Source organism: Dipodomys spectabilis, unplaced genomic scaffold (assembly GCF_019054845.1).
Source record: "Dipodomys spectabilis isolate Male_0828 unplaced genomic scaffold, ASM1905484v1 ptg000085l, whole genome shotgun sequence".
NCBI lineage: Eukaryota > Metazoa > Chordata > Mammalia > Rodentia > Heteromyidae > Dipodomys > Dipodomys spectabilis.
In genome coordinates this window covers 4,687,543-4,701,821 of record NW_024870762.1, presented here as the reverse complement: position 1 = coordinate 4,701,821, position 14,279 = coordinate 4,687,543, and the positions used below count along the sequence as shown (strand labels likewise).

Here is a 14,279-nt window from a genome sequence, read left to right as displayed (position 1 = left end):
AGAGAGAGAAAGAAAGAGGGAGAGAGAGGACAGAGGGAGGGAGAGAGAGAGGAGAGAGGAAGGGAGGGGAAAATGGAAGGAGAGGAAAAGAAAGAAGAAGAAAGGAGAAGAATAGTGTCTAAGAGAAACAAATAAAGGAAATAAATGTATAAATGATTCATTTTACCCCCACCACCACCGCTTTATTTTCAAAGTAGACTTAAAAAGAAACATTCTCTGCAGGATCCTTAAGTAAAATCTTTGGCAACTTGTAGCCTGTAGGTGTCAGCAAATACCTACGAAGGGCAAGAGAACATTTTGCCAGGAGGAAACAGTGCTTTGAGTTTTGTCTTCTTTCATTCCCCTCTGTGAGTATGTTTTTATTCTGTGTTCCCAGTGTCTTCCTCTTAGTAGCCTATAACATGAACCCCAAGCATTTTCTCTTATTTGTCCTAGTTAGTCACTGTTTCTTGCTTTCTGGATTTTATTCCGTTCATGGAGCAGTTCTGGGAGCTTGGGTTTGTCCTTTTCCCTCTCTGCTCTATTTTTTTTTTTTGGGGGGGGGGGTCCGGTCGTGGGGCGTGAACTCTGGGCCTGGGTGCTGTCCCTCAGCTCTTCAGCTCAAGGCTAGCACTCTACCACTTGAGCCACAGCGCCACTTCTGGCTTTTTTCTGTTTGCTTATGTGGTGCTGAGGAAGCGAACCCAGGGCCTCATGCATGCAAGGCTCTACCACTGAGCCACCTTCCCAGCCCCTCCCTCTCTGCTCTAAAGAATGTTTTGCTGTAATGCAAAGCCTTGTGCTTCACCACAGAAGAGCCTGTGCTGCTTCCAATGCACTGGGCAGCCTCCAATGCGTAACTCATCTTGAGGATACGAGAAGGAAATATGTATTTATTCAGTAACTTGTAAACTTTCCATGCCTTATTATAAAGTAAATAACCAAACCATATGCTATATTGCATGCATGTGCATAATTAATAAATAAGTAAATGTTTATATACAGATAAGTATGGTTGAGAGGGCCTTAGCCTTCATTAAAAATTTTCTAGCACACAGTTGAAAGTGACTGGAGAGTCTACCCTTTCAGGATATGATACTATCCCACTTTACTCAAAGAACCTTGTATGTATTAAACCTTTATATCACATTTACCAAATTCCACTGACACATGAATCAGTTCTTCTGGTCATCAATCTAGTTCTGGAAATATTTTCATTAAAACTAAGAATATCTCAGACATTTTTACTTAAAAATTAAAACTAAAAGGGGGAAACAAACATGTTTGGGGTTTTTTTTGTACCAACAGAAAGAAAAAAGACTAATGAAAATAGACATTTTCAGTAGTAAATGTGGAAGTAACACTGAGCATTGTAAAGCATTAGATAAAGGTGTCACTGTATCAATTGTGATTTGTTGTTGTTGTTGTTGTTGTTTTACCATAACGGGGTTTGAACTCAGGGTATCACGATTCCCAAGCAGGCACTCTAACTGCTGAGCCAGGCCACCAGCCCCAATTTTTGCTGGTTACTTTTTTGTTGTTGTTGTTTGGTTGGTTTTTTAAAATTTTCTATTGTAAAGATTCTATACAGAGGGTTAACAGTTACATCAGCAAGGTAATGAGTACACTTCCTATTGAGCATTGTTACCCCCTCCATTGTTTTCCCCCTACCATCCCTTCCCTCCCTACCTTCCCCGAGGTCCTTTTTTTTTCTAATTGTGATTAAGTGATTACATAATTTCCCAAATTTCACAGTATTGTGGAATAATGATGCTCATTTAAAGTCACAAGTTCATTCTTGCTGGTTACTTTTGAAATAGGTTTTCATTTCCTCCCTGGGGCTGTGCCCGGGCTCAGCTCAGCTATGTTAGGCTTCTAGGTAGCTAAGATAGCAGGCACACACCGATATGTCCAGCTTTTTGTTAAGAAGGGGTCTTAGAAACATTTTTCTACACTGCTGGCCTCAAACTACTGGCTCCCAACTGCAAAATTAAGTCTTAATACATCAGTAGTTACCAAATAAGCACAAATGCTCTAGAAATGGAGGAAATAAAACAACCAAACCATGTGTGATTTCCTGTAAATACTCCAAAAAGCAGAAACACACATAAATATGGAAACTAAAAGAAAAGAAAAAAAGATTTACCTGATGGCAAGTATGATCCAAAAGGAAGACATAACAAAATAGAACTGAGAGTTAATTTTAAAAAAAACATAAAAGACAAAAGATACTTGTATAGTAATATTTGAATAATAGGAAAGAATAAATTAAAAAGACATAGTAATCATAAACAAGCCCAGTCATACAACAACTGAGGTAGATGAGTTATTTAAACTTATTATTTACCTACTAGTGCCACAAGGAAATGAACTCATGACCTCACACTTACTGGGCTGATGCTCTACCACTCTACCACTTGAACCACAGCTTTACTTCTGGCTTTTTAGTGGTTAATTAGAGATAAAACTCTCACAGGCTTTCCTTTCCTGAGTTGGCTTCAAACTGAGATTCTCAGATCTCAGCCTCTGGTATAGCTAGGATTACAGGTGGCAACCAGCTAAGATCAAAGAGCTTGAAAGTCAGCATAATTGTTATTTAACTTCAAGTTCATTGGCAAAGCCTAATAAGTAAGAAACTGATTGTGCTGTCCAGATTAAAAAAAAATTACTAATGAGACTAAAAATTTACTAAAATGCTCCATCCTGGATTTAAGGCAGGAGGTTGGGAATTAGTAAGGAAATAGAAGGATCTTTTGTGGGAAAATGAATGAAATTTGAATATGTATTGTGGATTATACAATAATCCTATATCCAAGCTAAATGTCCTGAATGTGATCATTCTTTTTGGAAGAGCAATGTCAGATTCTTGGGAAATATGTGGAAATATTTAGTACTAGAAGGGTATAATGTTTGCTGTTGACACTAAAATGGTTAGGGGAAAGATGAGAAGGGAAAAATAAATCAAGTAGGGTATAATGACTAATCTTTTAAAAATCTGGACAAAGTTTCCATGTGAACATACAATATTTCTTCATCTCTCCTTCTCTCTCCTTGTTTTTCCTCTTTCTGTCCCTTCTTTTTATTCTTCTTTCTTTTTTTATCTGATTACCTTCTGCATGAGCATTCTTCTACTAAGCTACCCTCCCAGCCCAAGAATCTTTGTATGATTGTAACTTTTCTATATGTTTGAAACAGTTTCAAAATAAAATTTCAAGAGGTCACAATTTTTGAGTTAAAGGAAAAACAATGTAATGAAGTACATAAATAACACTTAGAACTGAGTTTCAATTAAAATTCTACATGTGAAAATTAAGTAAGTATCATTAAAGCAGAACTGTGATGAAAGCAGAGGGGATTATGTTAAAGAAGAAGGAAATTTTTACCTTTAAATACACTTATCAGGAAACCAAAAGAAAAAAAAAAAAAACATCAACTGAGCTAATGATTTAACTCAGAAGTTAGGTAAAGGCTGGGAAGGTGGCTCAGTGGTAGAGCGCTTGCCTTGCATGTCTGAGGCCCTGGGTTCGATTCCTCAGCACCACATAAGCAAAAATAAAAAAGCCAGAAGTGGCACTGTGGCTCAAGTGGTAGAACGCTAGCCTTGAGCTAAAGAGCTGAGGGACAGCGCCCAGGCCCAGAGTTCAGGCCCCACAACCAGACCCCCCCCCCTCCCCAAAAAAAAAAAGAGAAACTCAAAAAAGGAAGGAAATAATGAAGATAAGAATAGAGATTAGAACTAAAAGCTATAATAGATTAATGAAAATAAAAGCTGGCCTTTAAAAAAATACTTATGTTATTCCAGAAAAGATACTGAGGAACACAATCTGCAGTTCATTGGATAGAGGAATATTTATTACCCAAAAAACGAAATATAAGAGAAGCAAGTTTCATGTCTCTACTTTATAAAATAATAATAATAAATGCAACACCCTAAGTAACTTAAACCAAAGTCAAATAGGGTTTACCCCAGAATGCAAAGATATTTCCTATTTATTTTATTTTATTTTTTTTGTCAGTCATAGGGCTTGAACACTGGGCCTGGGCACTGTCCCCTCTGCTCTTCAGCTCAAGGCTTATGCTCTACCACTTGAGCCACAGCGCCACTTCTGGTTTTCTGGTGGTTTATTGGAAATGAGTCTCCCAGACTGTTCTGCCTGGGCAGGCTTTGAACCTCGATCCTCAGATCTCAGCCTCCTGAGTAACTAGGATTACAGGAGTGAGCTACCGGCGCTCGGCTCCTATTTTTTTTTTAAATAAGTTTCAGGGACTGGGAATGTGGCTTAGTGATAGAGTGCTTGCCTAGCGTCCATGAAGCCCTGAGTTTGATTCCTCTGTACCACATAAAAACGGAAAAAGCTGAAAGTGACACCATGGTTCAAGTGGTAGAGCGCTAGCCTTGAGCACAGAGAGGCTCAAGGACAGTGCCTAGGCCTGAGTTCAAGCCTCAGGACTGGCAAAAAAAAAAAAAAAAAAAAAGAAGGAAAGAAAGAAAGAAAAAAGGAAGTTGGCAGAGTCCACCTAGTCCACTCTCCATTCATGAAACAATCAGGTCTGCACAGTGCGGGGGGGGGGGGGGGGGGGGGGGGGGGGGGGGGGGATGGGGGGGGGGAGGGGGGGGAGGGCTTCCTTCATACTTTGGGGGCAGAAAACAATGCTCTAGAACCACCTCCTAGTTTCAAGTTCTCTTTGGCTTCCTATCAATACACATATTTAAATGAAAGAAACAAACAAGGATTAATGATTCGTCTCAACATTTGTTTACAGAGATCATGTGTCCATAGCCCCTTATTCCCCCTCCACACTCTTCTGTAAGATAAGGCTCCTTCGGTACTTGTGCTCTCTTCTTTCGCATTTCTGGGTGTTGTTTTGTTTTGTTTTTCTTTTGTTTTTACCCTTCCAGCAGTTGAGTTTCCAATTTTTAATTCCCCAAACAATTCCACAACTCAATTTTACGTGTCCAGCCAGTGTCTCCACTGGAAAACAAACAGCACAGAAGTGATGTCTTCTCTAGAGTAGAAATCCCTCCCAAAGCTGGATGTCCTTTGCATTTTGGATAGATGGAAAGAGAAGGATGACTTTCTAGAGAGATATGCAAACTTGGTTAAGGAATTTCAGACTGAGCTACTATATATTTCCACCCTATGGAGAATTTCTTCAAGTTATTTCACACCTCCAAATCTCACTTCCTTGGTCTGACATGGAAGGACAGTTTCTTCTGCTGTTGTGAGAAGAGAATGAGATGTAAATATGAAGTGTTTGGTCCGCTGCTGAGGACATGCGCTCAGGCTATGTTCCTTTCCCCTCTTACAGCATAGAAAAAATAACTCTCTAAAGCTCAAATCTGAAGTCAAGCTCTCGTCTCCTGAATCCTAACTTCCTGAGAGTCCCCTCATGGATTCCGATGAGGATGAAGGAACATGACGCACACCAGCACCTGGTACAAGGCCTGGCCTAGAATCTTGAAGAATAGCTAAGGTCATTCTCGCAGGTTCTCATTACTAGGCCCTGTCCTGAGCCCTTTATAAGTATTGACTTACCTAATCCTCTTAAGACTCCTTATGAGGTGAGTAAGCAGTTAAGACTCCTTCCTTACTTGGTGACTCTATCCTTCCACAGCTTAATTTTTTCTTCTTATGAATTATGACTTCAAAATCTGCCATCAGTGGCTGGAATATGGCTTCGTGGTAGAGTGCATGAAGCCTTGATTTCTATTCCTCAGTACCACATATACACAGAAAAAGCCAGAAGTGACATTGTGGCTCAAGTGGTAGAGTGCTAGCCTTGAACAAAAGAAACTCAGAGAGGGCTGGGAAGGTGGCTCAGTGGTAGAGTGCTTGCCTTGCATGCCTGAGGCCCTGGGTTCGATTCCTCAGCACCATATAAGCAAAAAGAAAAAAGCCAGAAGTGGTGCTGTGGTTCAAATGGTAGAGCACTAACCTTGAGCGGAAGAGGTGAGGGACAGTGCCCAGGCCCAGAGTTCAGGCCCATGACCGGACCCAAAAAACAAACAAACAAAAGAAACTCAGGGACAGTGCCCAGGACCTGAGTTCAAGCCCCAGGACTGGCACACACACACACACACACACACAAAAAAAATGCCACCAACTTCGTGGTGTTTAGATTTTTTTTGGGGGGGGGGGAGGGGTGGGATGGAGAAGGCCCTGACTCCTTTGCTGGAATAGGAAAGGCTAGTTCTCCATTCTACTCTCTCTTATTCTTTCCCCAGGATCTCAGAAAAACACACAGAAAACCAGCATTTTCACCACTTTATTTTACAGGGATGAGCACAAGCCATGCACTGTGCTCTGTGGTGTGGTGGGGCCTTCGGGAGAGCCTTAGACTCCCTCCAGTTATAGTCACCCAAGAAAGACAAACTTACACAGTAAATTTGATCACAGAATATTCCCAATATGAGCCCTTTTAGAGCTGCTATGGTGTACATATGGAGAACTGGAAAAGTCCAAGAATTGAGTGAAGAAATCTTAGGATCCAAGAACATTGGAATATTTTAGACCCTGGGGGACATGGTAGCAACATTAATAGCTGAGATCTCCATCTTACTTGGAGTGGAGGTTGTAGGCTTCTGCCCCTAGGAAATGTGTTGTCCTGCAGAGGAAATAGAAAGGAAATCATAATATCCCAATTGACCCCATAACTTGTCTCTGTAGCCACTCCATACCCAAACCCTGACTATAGTCACATTAGGTCAGCAATGACTAGTACAAAGGAATCACCTGTGGCCACCTCCTCATGGACACTCCAATGTCTATGTTCCCATGTTCTTAACCTATGACAGCATAAATCATGTCCTTCCCTAGATTTTTATAGTAATTCACTCCCTACCACCTTACTAGAAGCATCATTAGCTAAACACAACAACGTTCTTTAATCTTTACTCCCTCTGAAGGACCAGTGAGCAAACAGATAAACAAAGATTTACCTTCTGGATAATTAGATCCAGGGAGAGGAATGTAGCCTAGGAGAGGAAAATCCTTGATTAGACCAGTATAAAAGTGCCCAACATTACTCACAACATGCAGGGTAGGAATAACAGAATGGATCATAGAGAGAAAGCAAGCACAGACTGGGAGCGAGGGTAGGAAAGTTCAAGAGGGTCACTTACTCTTGGAGCCAGCCTTCTGCCAGCTGATGAGACCAAGGGAGAAGATGATTATGCCCACGCCCAGGGTCACTGCAGACACAGAAACCTTTATTGTCTGTATGGGGGACAGTCCCAAGGCTGCAAAAATTAAAAAAGCAGAGACTTACATTGTTTTGTAACTCACTCTTGGAGCCATTTCATTAATTGCAACCTTCACCTAGAGAAGGTTCAAAGGTTCTTTATCTTGGTTCCAGATGTCTGGACCACACCAACGTACTCCCAAGAAAAGGACTTTCCTCAACATCCTATCCTTCTCTACTCCTAGAGAAGCCCTAGGGGCCATACCTTCCCAGAGTAACAGCTCTGCTTTCCCCCCCAATGTGGTTGGGGCTCTCTTTCCTTCCTCCACTCCCAGGATACCCTGGCCAGAATCAGAGGGTCCTCCCTCCCCAACCCACTGCATCCATAGTGTCAACTTGGTCCATCTTATCAACTTACTAGTAACATGTCTCCCCAGCTTTCCAATACTTCTAGTGTGTGAATTATCCCAGTGCTGTGTGTCTTACACTTCCATGGTTCTCGTATATTCTTTCTAAGTTTGTTTCCATCCCACTTCATAGTGCTCCCCCATCCCATTTGCCAGAGCTGGTCTTATTCTAAAGGGTGTGCCACTGGATTCTATTTCCATGTTAAAATGCCTCGTGCACCGCATAAAAGAGACCTACTAGGAGAGCTCGAGTGGACATGTGAGTTCCGGTCTCTACTTGTTCCCCATTCTTCTCACAAATACAACCGCCTCACAGAGGGAGGCGTGGCCTTGGCAGCGAGGCTGACATCCGGCTTCCCTAGCCCTTCCTACTTAACTTTCCTCTTCCTCTCTGCTTTCCCAAGAATCTCCAAATCTGTGCACATGTTCTTTCATTACCTCAAAGTACCCCCAATCCTGGAGTCCGAGCAGAAATATGCCAAGCATGGCCCAGGTGTTTTACCAGCCATGGTTTTACTACCCCATTGTGGTTGATATACCCACTGAAATTCTGTGTAGCCCCACATGAAGAGAAATCCCCCTTTCTTCTTCAATCTTCAGTATTTTCTCAACTCTCATTCCTAAACTTAACAACAGAATAGTTGGACTTTGAGGAGACTAGAATAGTGATTGCCAGTGTTTGGTTTCTGAGAATGTAGTTTCCAAATCTCCATCTTCTTCTTTTTAGAATCGTCATGTGCCCTTCCCACCACCTAACAAAACCACACTATGACTGTGTCAGTGCCTTCCTCTTCCCATTCCTTTATCCTATTGTACTATCTCCAGTCATAAACTCTCCACAAGCTCTTCCAGACTCGCTCCAACTCTTACCATTTGCTCTCTACCACACACACTCGCTCCACAATTCATTCCCTCATTTTGGTGTTTCTTTTCTAACCACTAACTTCTCTATTGTAACCGTAATTCCTTTCATCCACCAGACACTTACACCAGTCCTTAAAGATGGGCTTGGGAATTCCAACATGCTCCACTGCACAGGTGTATGTGTCCCCATAAGAGGGGGTTAAAGCTAAGTGGGAGACGGTCTGGTATGTCCAGTCTCCATTGGGCTGGGCAATCTTCTGGATATTTTGGTGAGGGGCAATAGGCTTTCCATTCTTCATCCATGTGATTGTTATTTCAGCTGGATAGAAACCCCACACATAGCAGGCCAGCATCACAGGCTCCCTCGTGTTAAAAGGAGTGGTTTGAGCGACTTGCACAGATGGTGGACCTGCAGAGGAGAAAATAAATAGGATCCAAAAGAAAGATATTCTAGATTTTGCTTCGACCTATTTTTTTCCCATGTCAACTCTTCATAGATTTCCCAATCTACTTTATCGCACTCACATCCCCTAGCAAGCCACCACTTGAAAATGAGGAGGTAGAACTACTCCAGCTTCCCTGTGTTTTCTCTCTGTCCCTTTCATCACTTTACTTTCTTTTCTTCTCTGAAATTGTGTTTTATCACAACAGGCAAATATCAGATCTGAATTGCAAGCTGTTTTGAAAGTTATTGTGTTAGCCCAGTGCCAGCGGCTCATATCTGTAAATTCTAGCCACGCAGAAGGTTGAGATCTGAAGATCACCATTCAAAGCCAGCCAGGAAGAAATGTCCATGAGACTCTTCACTCCAATTAAATGGCACAAAGCTGGAAGTGGAGCTTGGTTCAGCCTTGAGTAAAAAAAGCTGAGATAATGCCTAGTCCATAAGTTCAAGCCCCAGTATCAGCACAAAAACTCAAAAGAAAGTCATTGTGTTTAGGTCAAATGTACTAATTAGCTTGAAAAGACATAAACCAACAGCAATCCAGGATTGTAAATTGAGATTTGTAAAGGGAGAAAAAAATTTCATCAAATCTTGTCTAGCAAATTAATTTGCTAAATAAAACCTTTCCTACTTGGATCGTTTAAGTAACAAACCTAACTCCGTTACATTTGGAATTGGTGTCATTCAAATTAATAAGATTGTTCATATTGTTATTCTCTTAGGTGACTTTCCTGCCTGCTTCTAGCCTAGATATTTTTTAAGTAAAATGTTACATAAAAATCCAAGAAATTGCCAGGTACCGGTGGCTCACACCTGTATTCCTAACTACACAGGAGGCTGAGACCTGAGGAACATAGTTAAAAGCCAGCCCTGGCAGAAAAGTCCCTGTGAGACTCTGTTCTCCAATTTAACCACTCAAAAACTGTGGCTCAAGAGCACTAGCCTTAAGCACAGAGAGGCTCAGGGACAGCATCCAGGCCCCAAGTTCAAGACCCACAACCACAGAATAAATAAATAAGTTTTTTAAAAATCCAATAAAAATCCAATTATGTGGAAATGCCTATATCTAGCCTATATCCACAGAATTTTTATCCAATGGATGTGCAGAGGTTTAAGACATACAACTTTGCCTTTTGGAGATTTTCAAGTTCACTTTCCTTTCAATCCATTCTCAATACTAGGGAGTCACGGAGAAAGAATATGCATCAGAATCTCCTGGGGGGCTTTCCAATATTCCCACTCCAAATCCAGAACATCAAAATATGGAATAGAGACGCACAAACATTTCGGGAAAAGCCCCTCCAGTTATTTTGTTACCCGGCCATGGCAGTTATACACAGCCTAGATAAACTCAGACTCCCATTCTGAGGTGTTCTGGCCTTACAGGCTCAAATACCACTTCCTCTTTACACCTATTCCTCATCAATCATCTAGTTCAGTCTTCCCTCTTTCTATATTCCAGGCCCACACACTTCCTTTCCTGATCAAAGCTAAATCCCCTTGCTGGCTGAGGGCTCTTCTCTGGCCTCCCCTCTCCTAGCCATGCTTCCAAATAGCCCCTCTGCACCCTCTCTCCTCACGTGTTCTGTGGGTCAGTGACTTCCAGAAGGGCTGGGTATGTGTGGCACAGTCTTGGAGCCCGTTGCTCAAGCGCTCGAGCAGCTCTTTATCTTGATTGAGGAAATTTGCTATGTTTTTGGCCAAATCATTCAGTGTTCCAAATTCACAAGGGGATATTATCCCCTCCTCCGGATTCCAGCAGGCCAGCAGGTCCTTGTTGAAGGAGATACAATACGCAAAGTCCTTGGGAGTCCCATCATCATCCAACAGACAGGTGCTCTCCACATGGGCCACAAAGCCACCTTCTGTATCCAAGGAAGAGAAGACAGGTCAGTGCCTGCTGCTAGTGGAACAAATATTATAACTATTGGGCTGGAAGTGTGGCTCATGGTACAGTATCCACCTGCAAGTTTGAGTTCAAGCACTAGTACTGCCCAAAATAAAAAATAATGGTGTCTGTCTCCATGTCCTAGAAGAATTCCTAAACACTTTTAATTATATGAGTTGGAAAAGGGGATTAGACGCATCCTTTGTTCCAGTTCTTTGACCTAGTTCCCGATAGTGAGTTTCTAATCCTTTGGAATTTGCTGAGTGATAGCAGTGCATTTTGCCTAATGAGATGACTCTTGGTGGGTCACTAAAGGAGGTCAGCTGGTCACCAGAAAGACCAAGCCATGGTTAAAAGCTTGAATATTCTTTCTTCCTTCCTTCCTTTCTTTCTTTCTTTCTTTCTTCCTTCCTTCCTTCCTTTTCTTTCTTTCTTTCTTTCTTTCTTTCTTTCTTTCTTTCTTTCTTTCTTTCTTTCTTTCTTTCTTTCTTTCTTTTCTTCTTTCTTTCTGTCAGTCATGGGGCCTGAACTCTGGGCCTGAGCACTGTCCCTCAGCTCTTCAGCTCAAGGCTAGGCACTTGAGCCACAGTGCCACTTCTGGCTTTTTTTTCTGCTTATGTGGTGCTGAGGAATGGAACCCAGGGCCTCATGCATGCAAGGCAAGCACTCTACCACTGAGCCACCTTTCCAGCCCCTTGAATCTATTATTTCTATCTTCCCATTCTCCAGGAAAGGAGCAGGGAGCCTAGGTGATGAAGCCTCCATAAAAAATCCTTGAACTGGGGCTGGGAAGGTGGCTCAGTGGTAGAGCGCTTGCCTTGCATGCATGAGGCCCTGGGTTCGATTCCTCAGCACCACATAAGCAAAAAGAAAAAAGCTGTGGCTCAAGTGGTAGAGCGCTAGCCTTGAGCTGACAAGCTGAGGGACAGCGCCCAGGCCCAGAGTTCAGGCCTCATGGCCCAACCCCCCCCCCCCAAAAAAAAATCCTTGAACTGCCTGGCACCACTGGCTCACATCTATAATCCTAGCTACTGAGGTAGTTGAGATCTGAAGATCAAGGCTTGAAGCCTGCCCAGGCAAGAAAGTCTGTGAGACTCTTAGCTCCAACTAACCACCAAAAAAGCTGGAAGTGGAGCTGTGGGTCCAGTGGTAGAGAGCTCGTCTTGAGCACAAAAGCTTGGAGTAAGCCCAGGCCCCGAGTTCGAGCCCTAGGACACACACACACACACACACACACACACACTAAAAATCTATGAACTATGAGGTCTTGAGACCTCCTGAGCAAGTAAGCACATCCAGGAGGGTGGCACACTCCAACTCCCAAGGGACAGAGGCTCCTGCAGTTGGGACCCTCCTGAACCGCCCCCATGTGCCTCCGTACCTGGCTATTCCTCTATATCCTCTAATAAATCCTTCACAATATGCCAGCAACAATAAATAAACTATTATCTTAAGTTGTACGAGCCTCAATAGCAAATTATCAAACCCAAGGAAGGAATGGTGGGTGTGGAGCCTCTGGTTCACAGCCAGGATGGAGAAAAGTTGTATATAACCTGGGGGCCCACTGTGTGACTGGCATCTGAAATAGAGTGATCTTGTGGTATTGAACACTTGGCCTCAGGACCATGTTAACTTTGGTTTATGTCATAATTGCATTTGATTATAAGGTATCTAACTGGTATAGAAGAATTTATTGTGGGTGGGTGCACCTATCTGGTACAGAAGGGTTGAGTGTAAGCATGTAGAGAAAACCCAGTCCAGTTAGTTTTCACCATATTCAGCAGGGTAAAACAAGCCTCAGTCGTATTCAGCTAATCTGGCAGAGATTTCTTTTTTTGGGGGGGGGGGCGGGCAGGGGGGATTCCGGTCATGGGGCCTGAACTCTGGGCCTGGGCACTGTCCCTCAGCTCTTCAGCTCAAGGCTAGTGCTCTACCACTTGAGACACAGTGCCACTTCTGGCTTTTTTCTTTTTGCTTATTTGGTGCTGAGGAATCAAACCCAGGGCCTCATGCATGCAAGGCAAGCGCTCTGCCACTGAGCCACCTTCCCAGCCCATGGCAGAGATTTCTTGCATCACACAACATCTACTGACCAAGCTCACAAGCCGATGTCTCTGAGAGCCCCCAAAGAGAGGAATGGATGACAAGCGCAGAAAAACTCTTAAATCCAGTTTTCTAACTTTGTGTGAAACTAAACATACTGGCCTTGGAGCATGCCAAAATTATTTACATATTTAAACAGGACAACTCCAAACACAGACCTCTGTGAAACAAACAAGAGGGAGAAAATGAGTCAAGAGAAACAGTCAGTCTTGTTCTGTGCTGGAAACATCATAAACAATCCACTTCAACACATTTTTCTTTTTTTGAGACAGTATCCTCTCACTAGGCAGCCCAGGATGATCTCAAACTTGAAATTCTCTTGCCTCCACCTCCTGAATTCTGGGATTACAAGCATGCACCACCAAAGACTTGGCCCAGAGGAGCTGGAGATGCAGCAATACAGATGGCAGACATTGTCTTTGGCTTACATTCCAGCAGGAAGTAAACAATTCACAAAGGACTACACAGCCTGATCACTATTACAATCGTCACAAACATATAGCACAGTGCTACAAGTAGAACGCCGTAGGGAGACTCAGAAAAGAATGTCCTTACCTGCTCCTGTGCAGCCCAGGCTGATGCCCAGTAGCACTGGGAGGAGAGTGATCATGCTGGGCTCTGCAAAGACACCAGGAGTTCAGGCCCTTGAACCAGCTTGTGCTGGAGCCTTCGGTCCTCTCCTGCCTTAGAAACCCCAGCCTGAGTAAATGATCTCCACACGCTGTGTAGGTCCCTTGGTCCAAATCTGGGAATAACCTGCCCCTAGATCCCAAACCTATTCATTCCTACCAACTCATTCAAGTCCCAAACTGAAAGTTGTCAGATTAGTTAGATGGGTGGAGACAGACGTAGAGACAAATCACTGAGTACCTTAGTCTAGTATCATCAGTTACTAGGTGAAACTCATCTTGCCCTAGGCTTAAACAACAGGATTTCTGGACTTTCTCTTTCTTACCTCTTTGTGTGTGAAACAACCAACCAATCTGTAGGTGATTTCTAAAGGTCAATGGAGGAAATAACTTCAACACTCCCAAGATATGTGCAGCCTGGATTGCCCACTAGCTTAAATCTGTCCCCTCAATGCTCTTCCAAAAGACTAAGGGCTAGATAACCCCCAATGTCCCTTACAGGGAGGTTCCCTAGGAAGACAGTACACACACCTTGATCTGTCCTGTCACACAGGAAATGGAAGGACATAGGGCCCTTCTGGCTCAGGTGACAAAGGCAGGGCTGCTGAGGAAAAAAGAGGCACAGAGAGAGTGGACAGTTGTTTGGACAAAACACAGACTACAGTAGTTTCACCTTGGAGACCAAGGCCAGGACCTGGAAAATCCCTTCACAAGCCTCCACTGCTTCTTCCGTTTGAGTTGGTCAAGCTTCATTTCCTCCTCAGCTATAATGGCTGTTTTCT

The 14,279-nt window shown here is 43.1% G+C and overlaps 1 protein-coding gene across 1 annotated transcript; it reads right to left on the bottom strand.

Moving 5' to 3' along the window:
* Window positions 1-6,230: 6,230 nt before the first annotated feature.
* LOC122111352 (HLA class II histocompatibility antigen, DM beta chain) lies at window positions 6,231-13,680 on the bottom strand. Its single transcript, XM_042684141.1, has 6 exons — window positions 13,424-13,680; window positions 10,458-10,742; window positions 8,557-8,841; window positions 7,103-7,219; window positions 6,920-6,955; window positions 6,231-6,585 (listed from the first exon to the last, which is right to left on the bottom strand). The coding sequence occupies exons 1-6, from the start codon at window positions 13,476-13,478 to the stop codon at window positions 6,569-6,571; spliced, it is 795 nt and encodes a 264-aa protein (XP_042540075.1). The 5' UTR covers window positions 13,479-13,680; the 3' UTR covers window positions 6,231-6,568.
* Between the last annotated feature and the right edge of the window lie 599 nt (window positions 13,681-14,279).

What these genes read in the sequence shown, in the direction of transcription:
- LOC122111352 (XM_042684141.1), bottom strand. Translation starts at nt 13,478, where the DNA reads ATGATCACTCTCCTCCCAGTGCTACTGGGCATCAGCCTGGGCTGCACA. An exon ending in GCCCATCTTTAAGGACTGGT is followed by an intron (nt 7,220 to 8,556) that starts GTAAGTGTCTGG and finishes TAATTTTTGCAG; the next exon opens with CCTTGGGACTGTCCCCCATA. An exon ending in GCAGAAGGCTGGCTCCAAGA is followed by an intron (nt 6,956 to 7,102) that starts GTAAGTGACCCT and finishes TTCCTCTCCTAG; the next exon opens with GCTACATTCCTCTCCCTGGA.